Source organism: Chrysemys picta, chromosome 3, assembly GCF_011386835.1.
Source record: "Chrysemys picta bellii isolate R12L10 chromosome 3, ASM1138683v2, whole genome shotgun sequence".
NCBI lineage: Eukaryota > Metazoa > Chordata > Testudines > Emydidae > Chrysemys > Chrysemys picta.
Genome location: NC_088793.1, coordinates 142,368,295 through 142,381,138, shown reverse-complemented (window position 1 = coordinate 142,381,138; position 12,844 = coordinate 142,368,295). Strand labels below are relative to the sequence as shown.

Below are 12,844 nucleotides of genomic sequence, written 5' to 3'. Positions count from 1 at the left end.
CTATATTTAAAAAACAGCAGTTCGTGGACAATGACCTCCAAAAGAAAAGAATCTTTCACTGCTTGGAAAACAGAAAAAAAGCTCTAAAAAAATCAGTGGATCTAATCTTGAGAGGCACAGGCTTAGGGGCAGGATCCCAGTGCTGGGGCAGAGTGCTTGGTCCATGTTGGTGGGGGTGGCGTCCTGGAGCAAGGGCGGGGTCCCGAGACAGGAGGCTGGGGCGGGGCCGGGTTTAGGGGCTGGCTCCCGGGATGTGTGATGCAGGTTGGGGTGGGGTCCCGGGAGCGTTGGGGGCTCAGAGCCTCGTCGCGGCCTCTCCTGAAGTTTGGGCAGCAGTAGACAGCGCTGTGCTGGGAGGGAGCTGTTTATAACCCCCCCACACACACACACACCCACACCCACCCACCCTGTGGGGACTGATCATTGGCGGAAGGCGGTTGTACGCATGCGCTCACGGACAGCGCCTCCTAACCGTGCCTATGCGCTACTGTGTCTGCACGCACGTTGCTGGGCGCAAAACCAGACTGCGCCTGCGCTGGGGAGCGAGCCCCTCCCCTCCCCTCTGAAGGACGTAAGGTGAGTGGTGATGCCCGCCAGCCGCCGGGGAAGGGCGTGTGCTGTTCGCTAACGCGGAGGCTGCTGTTTCGCGGCGTTGTGATCAGTGACGCTGGTTGCTGGGCCGCGCGCCCCGGGGAAGGGGCGGGTGTCTCCGGGCCGCAGCGGGTGAACGGTGGGGTGACCGTAATGGGCCCTCAGGTTATGATGCGGAAGTAGAATCTGTTTTCTGCTTCCGGGTCGCTCTGCTTGCTGCTGCAGTTGGAACGAGCGAGTTAGTCGGGGCCGCGAGTACAAGGGGCGAGGCTTGGAAACCGCCAGAGGCGGAGGTTCAACGTTGCAGGTCTCTCCCGCGCTTAGCTCTTCCCCGTCGCGCGCACAGGCCGGTCACGTGCCCTCGCCGGACTATGGTGGGGAGGAGGGTCACGTGTTTCTCACGCGGCGCTGGCGAGTTGCCGCGGGCGCGTTCCGGGCCCCGCGTTCCCAACTGCGCTCGTGCCAGTTGACTTTCCCAGTTGCTCGCTAACGGCCCTGTTCTCCGCTGAGCGGTTTCCCGCCTGATTCCCCTTCCTCCCTCTTCCCGCGCCAGCTGCTTTTTCCGGCCTTTTCCCATCTCAACTGCTGGGCTCCCCCATGCGCGGTTCTTGCCAGCGTGTGGCCCGCAGGGCGCCCGCCCGTCGCTGTTCGTACGCGCCGTGTCCAACCTTAGCGCCTTTGATTGCAGATGAATCCGGGCCTCGCCCGGTGCCTGCAGCGCGCTGGGCATTGGGCCGGCCTCAGCCCGTGGCCGGACTTGGCCGTAGTGCAGCGTGTGTTGGCTGAAGGCTTGCCCTGGCCTGCTGTGGGGCCCGCTGCATTGATTTTAATGGGAGCTAGTTGGGGGCCTGGCGCCGGCCGAGGGGAAAAGACACCATGCGACAGCCAACTCTTAAAGCAAACGTTATTTTCAGAGCTGTAAATTCCAGATGTTAAAAGGTGACTGGCAAGCCACCTCTTCAGGGGCCATCAACTGCAGCAGTGTATGCTGGAGGTCCCAGTAGTCAAGCTGAAGGGGGTGCAGGTTGGGGCTAAACCTTGGGGACCAGTGAGGACTAGCACCCATCTAACTACTGATGTCACATCATGCATGGAATCCTGCCTAGGAATATGGCTCAGATAAACGTTGAGCTTTATATTTAACCACCCAGAGCATTACTTTTGTAAAATTTTGTTTTAAATGTATAAAAGGGACCTAGAAAAAAAATAAAAACCTATCGGTTTCTAGGTAACATGCTAAATGCTCCTTGTCAGGCCTGATCCAGCACCCACTGAAGTCAATAGGAACTCCCATGGACTTTGTTGCATCTGAAGAAGTGAAGTTTTTACCCACGAAAGCTTATGCCCAAATAAATCTATTAGTCTTTAAGGTGCCACCAGAGTCCTTGCTGTTTTTGTAGATCTAGATTAACCCGGCTACCCCCTGATACTTGGTGGATATTAGATTCATCTCTAGTCAGTATATTTAAGGCATTCCACACTTGCAGTACTCTGGTGGACTCCTGATGATAGCTCAGTGGTTTGAGCATTGGCCTGCTAAACACAGGGTTGTGAGTTCAATCCTTGAGGGGGGCCACTTAGGGATCTGGGGCAAAATCAGTACTTGGTCCTGCTAGTATTCAATGACCTTTTGGGGCCCCTTCCAGTTCTATGAGATAGGTATATCTCCATATATAATTTAAGAATAAGCAGAAATTCTTAAGATATCTTTATTACTTTAGTTCAAGAATGAAAATGTTAGCATCTCTAGAGTAAAATGCTTATCCAACTCTATTTTTAAAAGTTAGGCATGGAACCTGTTGCAAGAAAGATCTTGAAAGGAGTTTTACTTTTGGAAATGGCTGCGGTTGCTGGAGCATATTCACTATTTTACAGAATGGACACAAATCAAGGTAATAAAGTGGTTTTAGAAATTACTCCTGATGGTGGGTACCAACATTTCTTATAAGAAAAGTGGAAAAATTAGTAGAAAGTGGATAAGGTAGCAAAATGTTGATTCCCAAAATTAAAAAAGTTGAAACTTCTCTTCACACTAGTCCATACTGTTTTTCTACTGTTTTCTGTAAACAGAGTAGTTTGTGAAGAAACCAACTGTGAATGTAATATTGGGGTGGGGGAGACTGTACTTAAGAGGACAGATAATTTACTGGGCTATGTCACAAGAACTTAGCCTAATAGTAAATGACTGAGACTTATTAGGAGGTTATATGTATACTAAGGTAGTGAGGTGTAGGGGGGAATAGAACCATCATGAAATAACTTCTGTTTCAGCAGTCTGTATGTTAACTGTGTAACAGGTGAGATCTGATTAGTAATCTGTTGTGGAATTACTACCTCCCCAGAACACCTTATCCTAAGGACAGGGAAAAGGTTTCAAGTAGGAAAAAACTCATCTAAGCATTTGTTGCTGAAAGATTGTATTGGTGAAAAAGAAATTGTTCATCTATTAGATTACTCCTGAGGGAATTCTGTGCCATAAGAATAAAAATTATGCGCACAATATTTTAAAGTTCTGCAAATGTTCCCAATAAACGGGGAAGCTCCAACATGGCAATGGGGCGTACAGGCCACTGGGTGCATGGAGGTGGGATATCACCCTGCAATGTATGCTCTCCCCGTCCGATATAGACTTGGTGGTGAGGATCTTGACAGGCATACCAGGTGTGGGCAGGCAGGCTCAGCCCAGCAGGATCCAAATGTGGAGGGATCCAGGTGTGGATTGAGAGGGTTTGGTGTGAGCATCTCAATTGGGGTCTGGGTGCATGGGCAAGGGAACTGGGCAGGAGGGTACAGGTGAAAGTGGTTGGGGCTCAGCAGGGGGTGGGTGGGTGCTGGGGGAGTGAAGCTTGGTGGATTGGAAGTCTGGAGTCCAGGGGTACAGGTTCAGGTGCAGGGGGCTTAGTGGTGCTGGTCTGGATGCAGGGATAGGGCTCGGTGGGAGGGTCTGGGTGCAGGGGGGCCTCCAGCTGCAAGGGGTGAGGCTCACCAGGGGGGTTTGGTTATGGGGGGGGTCCAGATGCACTGGGATTGGCTAGATGGGGGCGCAGCTCCACCCACAGTTGAGGAGCAATGAGGGCAGGAAGCAGGGGGATATGGAGCTTCCTACAGCCAGGGGAGGTTTCTGGAGTGGGTCTGACCCAACCCGGACCACTCCATGCAGGGGAAGAGGAAGTTCCAGCCTTCCCAGCACAGGCCAGGATGTCCCCATCTCCATCCCCTGTGGTGATTTAGCTCTCCCTTGGCAACTCCAGGCACCAGAAACTATGCACCTGCGTTGCTGAAGCATGTAACCACTCTTGCAGCTTCCCTGGCAGAAAGTTGTACTTCTGCAGGGAAGCAAAAAATTCTGCGGGAGACATGAATTCTGGGTGCATGCAGTGGTGCAGAATTCCCCCAACAGTAATCTATAGCACGTATTATATAAGAGAGAGACTAAATTAGGGCCTGGAGAAACCTCACTCTGCCCAGGACAAAGCCTAGCTCACATCAAATGAGCCCTCAGACCCAGAGAGTTTAGCAGATTCACTGTCAGTTAAGGCTCTCCCAGGAGAGTTTTATACTGCCACTCATTACTCTACTACAGGGGTCGGCAACCTTTGAGAACTGGTGTGTCAAGTCTTCATTTATTTACTGTAATTTAAGGTTTCACGTGCCACTAATACATTTTACATTTACAGGGGCCGGCAGACAGAATCCCAAACCGGCAGTGGGGGTGGCAGACGGAACCCCAGACCAGCAGCGGGCTGAGCCGCTCAGCCCGCTGACGGTCTGGGGTTCTGGCCGCCAGCCCCTGCCAACTGGGGTCCCGGCCGCTCAGCCCACTGCCGGCTCAGGGTTCTGTCCATCCACACTGGCAGTGGGGCTGGCGGCCGAGAAATCAACAGAAAAATTCTCATTCTATCTACAGATATTTGTGACTTATGGCACAGCTTCAGGGCAGGTCAAACTGCAAAGATACACTTGTTCTCTTCAAACAATGTTAGGGATCTATTGCCATTTGAGTGGCGGTTCTACTGTAGGTCAGATTTAGATCAGATTATCAGAAATGGAGTTATGTAGAACTAAAGAGCTTTGAAAAGGAGGGACTATCCAGAGAAGCACCTTATCCTAGTGTGTGTTTAAAAAAAAAAAAAAAAAAAAGGTTGTGGGGGAAGTCTGTGGCTGATGTAGTAGCAATTAGGTACAAAGCTTTAGGTGTGTTAAGGAATAACATGAGCTCAAATTTAGGTTTGCACAGAGGATGGAGATACTCTTTTCAGCTTCCAGGATGGCACTGATAAGGTTAATCTGCAGCCAAATAAGGGAAGTTGTCTGGAGGAGCCTGGTTATTAAGAGAGAAAGATCTAGCTGAATCCTCTAAGGTAGGGGTTCTCAACCTTTTAATTTGAGCCCCCCCTCCCCCACAAAATGCTATAAAAACTCCACAGCCCACCTGTGTCACAATAACTGGTTTTCTACATAGAAAAGCCAGGGCTGATACTACCAGAGGGGCTCCCACGAAGCTAAGTTGTTCAGGCTTCCGCTTCAGCCCCAGGTGACGGGGCTCAGTGCCCTAGGGTTCAGCCTCATGCAGTGGGGCTTCAGCTTTCTAACCTGGGCCCCAGCGAGTCTAACACTGGCTCTGCTTGGCTGACCCCCTGAAACCTACTCGCGGCCCCCTCTAAGGCATTGTTTCTTAATCAGTTTGTGGGATAGTGCAAGTCCCCAAGATTTAGGAAGGCAGCAAGCCAGTATCAAAAAGGTTGAGAAACACTGCTCTGAGGGATGCTCAATGCTTGAACTTGTAATAAACTTGGGGCAAGCTCTTTGGCTCAACCCTTCCTTTAAAAAACTCTAGATTCCACAACCTCTGAGTTTTAGGAGGGAGAATTTTTTGTATCTGTCTTGCAAAAGGAAAGACTTTTCACTGGTAAAACCTTAAGAGCCAGATGTTCAGAGGGACCCATCAGGCTTTTCTTGCCCATTTCACTAGTTGGGGACAGGCTCAAAGTGTCTTAACTTGTAAATAAAAGTAACTCAGATGTATTGTTTGAACACTGAAAAATCTTGAATGAAATTAAATTACATACTACTTAATGGTATCTAAAGACTAAGAAAGCTGCCTTTTGAATACAGAAACATCCATTCCATTGGTGCAATTGTTCATTTATTTTTTGGAGAATAGTTGTAATTTTTTCTTATTCCCTTATCAGATTTTAGGCATACAATGAACAGGAGATTTCCATCCATTCTGGAAGGTAAGTTACTTCTTGCCAACTAAAAGAAAACACTTGATAAAGCTTGTATGTCTTTTTGATGGTGAATTATCTTCTAGTTTTGCATTGTTGTTAAATGTTTTTCAGAAGTACAGAGATTGTAAAATGTACATTTCGCTAGAGACAATTCTAGTGATTTTTTTTCTACTCATTTTATTACATTTCTAATTCATCTTAGACCTAGAAATTCAGATGCACGTAAGAATAGATGACTCTGATGCCTTCTCTTATATATTTTCACAGTTTATTACAAAAGCAATGAATTGGCTGGAGTTTATGGAAAAAGGGAGGAGGACCAACTGAAATGGCTAAGCAGCAAAAGTTAGAAGTAAGTAAAAACAGAAGCAGTTTAAAACAAAATGTCTCATTCATTTTCTTGACTTTTTGCCTTTGTGTTTATTTTTCAGGCCTTTGTGTTTGAACTGTTTTTTCTTCTTGATAATATTTTTCACATCTCTGTTGTGAAGCCAATTGTCACGCTCTGCTTCCCACCTGAGCTGTTTGACACCTACAAGGGAAGAAGAGGGGATAACTTATGTATCCTTTGAACATGGTTTGGTATTTGAATAAATGATAAATTCATAAAACACCAATCAAGTGTGAATTATTGGATTTTTCACCTCAGAAGAAATTTTTCCATTATGCAAAAACTATTCTACCTGGAACCTTTTGGGCCTGTTGCAAAGGCACAAATTTTAGAATTGCTTTCATGTATCCTGTGTTATAGTTTGCATTAACACTATTGTTTAAGTAGAAATACTCAGTGTCTAGGATAAGAGAAATTTTTTTTAGGCTAGAGAAATGATGTAAAGAATTAATACAAAGCCTTAATTATACTCAACACAACAGGTTTTATCTATTTGATATCTACTTTTCAAAGTGGGATTATACAGATTTAGATTTGTGGGGAAAAAACTGTTTTTGCTCATACACCACTCCCCAGCTTTGGTGTATATTTGGCTAAACCTTGGTTACATCAGTTTTTATACTGGGGAGAAAGTTAAATGCTTCTAGAAATTTAAAACCAGTTAAGCTATGTAATTTAGAATTAGGTATTTAATGATGCAAGTCAAAAGCTGCACATTATTTTGCAAAATGCTTGCAAGTACTATGACTAAGAATACAATTAAATGTAGACTAGGATGAGAGTCCTTAACAACAAGTACTGTTGTATTATACATCATGTACCTACATAAAATAAATTAAGGTTATACTGGAGCAACAGCTCAATTATTTTTTTTGTGGAGTAAGTTAAACTTTGTGTATTCCATTTAAAATGGAAATTTTTAAATATCAACTAAGCAATGAAATTTTTTCTTATTGTCATAACGATCATGCATAGATACCTATTCAAATAGGGTAAGGGTATAGTTTGTTTTTAGAAGATGTAACTGCACTTACTTGCATTATCTTTGTTAGCCATTGCATTCATACCAATGTTGTCAAACTTGGACCTAACATTTTCATCCAGAAGAGTGCCAAACTTTAAAGAAAGAAATAATAGTATTTTGTTTATGGAAAGATATACCCAGGCAAAATGTGAAATCAAACGTTCTTTCTTAATTATATATACTAATCAGACTTACCTCTTCTGCAGCAGAAAGCATGCTGATGTCTTTGAGTTTTCTTTTCTTTTGCTGCTTTGATCCTTCAAATAGAAAAAAGTTATTAAATTGTAATCAACAGCTAAAATTCTACATTCTGCCAGGCGGCATCACCAGACAAAAAAAATCATCCTTTAATAACATTGTCCAAAGTATCTGATTTCTATTAGAAAGCTCCTACAAAAGCATCTATTTAATACAGCGAAGTAGCTAGAATGTAACTAGAAGATAGAGAAATCCTCCATCATTTCATTGCAGAGAGAGATGTGTGAACAGATTACTATTACAATATATGTATTACATTATTAAGCAATCTAAAGACCCAATCAGGATCAAGGCCCCATAGTGCTTACAGTTGAAGACAAGTGAAAGATGAAGGGTCAAGGGAGAGAGCTACAATCCAAAATATACAATTTTCACATACATGTTAGCATTTATAATAAAATGAGTGTTAATTATCTGATAACTCCATCTGTCCCTCAAGCAGTCATTAATTGGCTGACTTCTAATCAGTGCTGCAGCAGAAATGGGTCTTGAGAGTAATAACTCTTCTGGAGTCACTCAGGGAGAAGATTTCAATAGCACTGACTAGCACACAGAAGGAACTGATCTCACAAAAGTGGTCTGCTAGTGTTTGTAACAAAAATACACTAAAAAGTTTAAAATCTACATAGTTTAGTATAAAAAAATTGGAGATTAGTTCTCTCAGACAGAAGGGATGGCTGATAAGAGCGGGGATTGTGTGCCAGTATTTTTTTCCTCCCAAAAAGGATTGCCTCAGTAAAAGCATACAGAATCAAAGCCTAATGGCTAGGGCCCTACCAAATTCACAGCCGTGAAAAACATGTCACGAATTGTTAAATCTGGTCTTTTGTGTGTTTTTACTCTATTCCCCCCCTGTAAAATCTGTATAAACCAGTGTTTCTCAAATTGGGAGTTCAGACCCAAAAGGGAGTTGCAGGAGGTCACAAGGTTAGTCTAGGGGGTCGTGGTATTGCCACCCTTACTTCAGGACAGCTGGAGAGTGGCTGCTGCTGGCCAGGAGCCCACCTCTGAAGGCAGTGCCCTGCAAGCAGCAGTCAAGGTGGCAATACCATACCATGCCACTCTTACTTCTGTGCTGCTACTATCAAAGCTGGGCAGCTGGAGAGTGGCGGCTGCTGACTAAGGGCCCAGCCATTTTGTTGGGAGTCGCGAACAACCTCCATTCCTGAGGTGTTCAATTATTCTGAGCTTCTACTGTATGTTTTTAGCTCTCAAGCTTTAAGGGGTTTGGATACGTTGACTCTTTAACACACACATCCTTTAACCAAAATATTAGTCACCCTTCCCTTCAGATGCTCAACTTTCACTTAGTTCTTGTGATGTCCTTATTTCTCCAGCTTTCCAGTCATCAAAATCTGAATTTCTAATGTACACAACAAGCAAATTTAAAAAAAAACAACTTTAGGTAAACTTTATACGTCAACAAAATTGCAAAAAAGGGTTCAACCGTTTTTGCAGGTTGCTTTTAAGACCTAAAGCAGTGATACTCAGACTTCAATGGTTCAAGACCATAATTAGTGATCAACACTACCCAAAAGAGCCACAGTAGTGTGAGTTCATTGTTTCATTTACAACAGTACTGAATATTCATCTTTAAACTGTATGACAAAATATTTAGTTTTATATATTCTCACAGCAAAATGACTAGCCACATATTTTATCAACTACAATAGGTTAACATAATAAAAGCATCCTGATTAATAATAAATCAGTGTTTTAATATGTTCTGCACAGAGCCACAAGCGACACCTTAAAGAGCCACTTGTAGCTCCCAAGCCTCAATCTGAATATCACTGATGTAAAGCAACAGCGCAAAGCTGTCTGATGCTGGAGGATTTTTTTTTATTTTTTTATTTTTTGAGTGGGAGTGGAAAAAAGATACCCCACCTGTTGAATTCATCCATTCACTCACTTTCCATGCCTAAAACTGAATTTATATCAAATTTGCATTAGTTTGCATTTTAGTTTTGTTTTCATTACCAACAGCAGGCCACAGCTCTAGAAGAATCTGAGGAAGCCATAGATTTCCCTTTTTAAATAAATCTAGACTACAATATAGGGAGGTCAGTAGCACAAACTTGTGCTGCATGTAGTGTATTCAGGTACAATGCAATCTGCTCTACATATCTGCTAATTCAACTCAACCCTAACAGCCTCTTAAGAGCTGTTACTAATACTCAACTGTACCAGACTGACTGGATTTGCAGTATGTACAGGAGTGAGAAATTCATTTTCACTAAAATGGAATTTGAACTCATGTTTCCAGAGGCAAAAGATTAGTGCACTAACCCCCTACAACACAAAGCCCTCTGCCATTCTACATACTTCCCACAGCGTACAGTCGTATTAACCTTTCTCAAACTTTAAATGCAAATATATTCTTACCTTCAAATGATCCAGCAAAGTCAGTATCTTTTTTTCTCTTGCCTTTTTTACTGACAGACTTAACCTGATCTTTACCATCTATTATCAAAGAAAACCAAATAGGTCACTATAATTTGAACAGTATACACTATATTTAAAACATTAACTACAAAGATTAACATGTTCATTAAGGCACATTTGCCCCATTATTCTGTTGAGCTTGCTCTTAGAAAACATTAAAACCACGATGGAAATACTCAAATTTTCAATTTAAACCCACAGATCCTGGGAAATGTTAAGTTATTCATGCCAACTTTAAATGCCTCTCTTGCCTACTACCACAGCGTGGAAGATATATTAAATAAAGCACTGATCACAGCACAAAAGTTACAAAGAAACATTGAATTATGTAAAATGTATACATTTGATGAACAGTGTGGTATGTTATTAGGCTTGGCAGGATTAGATTTTTATCCGTAAATGTCAATAAATGTTGATTTTACTGTACACACCCATCAATGAAAAAATATTTCTATTGATAACACCTATTATCATTAGTTACTGTTTCCCACTATGAAAATTTAAATTGATAAAAATGGGAAAAAATGCTTTAAATTGAATATCGATATTACCTGTTGAAATTATAAAAAAAATTCCACCAAGTTAAGACAGGAACTCCTCGCTTAATGTTGTAGTTATGTTCCTGAAAAATGCTACCCTAAGCAAAACGATGTTAAGTGAATCTAATTTCCCCATAAGAATTAATGTAAATGGGCGGGTCAGGTTCCAGGGATGATTTTTTTTTTTTTTTTTTTTGCGCCAGACAAAAGACTATAATCTCCACACATATATACAGTATAAGTTTTAAACAAATCATTGCTGTGTACATTATTAAATTGTAATTGTGAAGCTTGGTTGAGGTGGTGAAGGTGGAGGGTGGAAGAGGGTGGGCTATTTCCCAGGGAATGCATTGCTGCTAAATGATGAACTGAGCTGAGCCCTCAAGAGTTAACACAGCTTCACACTCTACAAGGCAGCACGGCAGAGACACACTCTGTGTGTGCATTGCCCCTTTAAGTACACTGCCTTTTTAAGTAGATTAGCAAGTTTAGACAGCAGCTGCTGCCAGCAAGCTCCCTGTCCTGAGCCATCATCCGTCCCCCTTCTCTCCCCTCCCCCCCCCCCCCCCCCGTGGAAATGGGGTAAAGGAGGAGTGGGAGGACACCCTGACATTAGCACCGCTCTTCTCTCCCCCGCACAGCAAACAGTAGGCTCCCGGCAGCAGCTACAAGGCAGAGGGCAGGAGGGGACAGCTGAATTGCCCAGCAGTTGATAGCCTGTTGGGCGGCTGCTGCACAGGGAACTTAGGGGAGCGGAGAGCTGATAGCGGGGCTGCCAGTCCACCCTGGTTCCAACCACCCACCAGCTAGCTCCAAGGGCTGCTCTTTCTGCAAGCAGTGGACAAAGCAGGCAGCTGCCAAACGACATTAGGGAGCATTGCGCAACTTTAAATGAGCGTGTTCTCTAGTAGATCAGCAATGAGACAACTTTACGAGAGGAGTTAGTGTATATTATGTAGTAGTGCCCATATGAAAGACAGACATTAAAATCTATCTGAATAGGTTACTTTAGTCCCTGATTATACTCCCTGACCTCAACAAGCCAATATTATAAACCCTCCCTTAATCTCATGCATTTCTTGAAATTGTAAAGTGGTTTCCATGTAAACAATCTCTCTAATAACCTGATCCCGGGTTATTACGTTAAGTCACAGCTTCAAATTCTTATTATAGAAAAATAAAATTATTAGGCACAGGAATTTTTTTTGTTGTGCTAAATACAATTACAGGAGTCACAAATAGTTACTTATTAACCACTAATTTAAAAACATTAATTGGTCTCAAATTAGCCAGTGGAAAAATTTAATAAATGTTGATTCAAATCATGCATACCTAAAACTAGAATTTGCCAAACATTGATTGATTTATTATTTTTTCCTTAGTGCTGCATAATGGTCACTGTGTAAGTTATTTGTGTAAAGACCTGTTTGTTCATTTGGTTTTTGGAGGTTTTTTGTTTTATTTTTGAGTGTGCAGAGAATAGTGTATCTAGGTTTGTGAAGTATTTAAGACCAAGTTTTCAAAGATGTGTGCTTAAAATTAGGCACCTAATTCTATATTTGGACTCCTAAATAAAAGTGGCCTCATTTTCAGAGGTAATGAGTACCTGCAACTCACTGCCTTCAATTGGAGCTTCTTGGACAAAGAGTGACTTCAGTGGAAGCTGCTGGTAGCTCAGCATCTCTGAAAGCCAGGCCTCTGATTTAGGTCCCTATACATGGATTTAAACACCTAATCTATGCATCCAAATTTTAAAAAGTATTTTATGCTTCAATCCTGGTAATGAATGTTACCTTACCTGGACTGTTGTCATCATCTGATACATCCATAAATGCACCTCCCTCTTCATCAATGTCATCTCCAAACTCTTCATCCATACTTCCCAGGGAGACTACTTCATCATCCATCTCATTGAATTCATCTTCATCATCAGAATCTTCCAAGTTATCACTGTATTCCTCACCTCCTTTGCTTTTCTTACCACCCGTGGGCTTGTTTTTTATATTACTAAAATACACAATAATACTCAGCACTTCCAGCCTCGTTAGATGTCTACAGATAACACCCATCTATTTCAAAGTGCTGTACTAGGAAGTTAAGAATCATTACAAATAATTTTAAAAGTAACCCACGGCGTAATCAATTGGCACTTACAGAATATTAAAAATACATCAAACTGAATTTAACACAAGGAATGCTGCTAAAAAGTCTGAAAAGAGTCCTGTGATTAAGGTACTCTTTTGACAACAGCTAGATGTGTTGTTACATGTTCTAATGGTCCCAGTTCATTTTCAGAAATCCTTTTACACAGGAGATAGTTGAGCTGCTTTCAAAGACGCCCCCAGAAGCCTTAGCAGGCCTATTA

At 42.7% G+C, this 12,844-nt stretch overlaps 2 protein-coding genes across 5 annotated transcripts in view; one reads left to right on the top strand and one right to left on the bottom strand.

Moving 5' to 3' along the window:
- Positions 1 to 260: 260 nt before the first annotated feature.
- Positions 261 to 6,439, top strand: CEBPZOS (CEBPZ opposite strand). 4 transcript variants are annotated; one of them, XM_024110826.3, is made up of 5 exons: positions 261 to 576; positions 2,379 to 2,483; positions 5,784 to 5,828; positions 6,090 to 6,174; positions 6,254 to 6,439. In XM_024110826.3, exons 2-4 carry the CDS (start codon positions 2,381 to 2,383, stop codon positions 6,170 to 6,172), a joined length of 231 nt encoding a protein of 76 aa, XP_023966594.2. In that variant the 5' UTR covers positions 261 to 576; positions 2,379 to 2,380; the 3' UTR covers positions 6,173 to 6,174; positions 6,254 to 6,439. The 4 variants fall into 4 exon arrangements, with proteins under 4 accessions (XP_023966594.2, XP_023966600.2, XP_023966592.2 ...); XM_024110832.3 differs by having other exon boundaries at positions 434 to 576; positions 2,375 to 2,483; XM_024110824.3 differs by lacking the exon at positions 261 to 576 and adding an exon at positions 642 to 898.
- CEBPZ (CCAAT enhancer binding protein zeta) overlaps positions 5,721 to 12,844 on the bottom strand; it is a 25,945-nt gene continuing 18,821 nt past the window's right edge. Inside the window, exons 12-16 of the mRNA XM_008174262.4 lie at positions 12,278 to 12,486; positions 9,881 to 9,958; positions 7,433 to 7,494; positions 7,248 to 7,329; positions 5,721 to 6,354 (exon numbers count right to left, since the gene is read on the bottom strand). Coding sequence (XP_008172484.1) covers positions 6,215 to 6,354; positions 7,248 to 7,329; positions 7,433 to 7,494; positions 9,881 to 9,958; positions 12,278 to 12,486 — 571 coding nt within the window. The 3' untranslated portion in view covers positions 5,721 to 6,214. The remainder of the gene's footprint in view (positions 6,355 to 7,247; positions 7,330 to 7,432; positions 7,495 to 9,880; positions 9,959 to 12,277; positions 12,487 to 12,844) is intronic.

Coding starts and splice junctions, on each gene's coding strand:
- CEBPZOS (XM_024110826.3), top strand. CDS start 2,381: ATGGAACCTGTTGCAAGAAAGATCTTGAAAGGAGTTTTACTTTTGGAA. Junction 2,484..5,783: donor CAGAATGGACACAAATCAAG/GTAATAAAGTGG, acceptor TTCCCTTATCAG/ATTTTAGGCATACAATGAAC. Junction 5,829..6,089: donor ATTTCCATCCATTCTGGAAG/GTAAGTTACTTC, acceptor ATATTTTCACAG/TTTATTACAAAAGCAATGAA.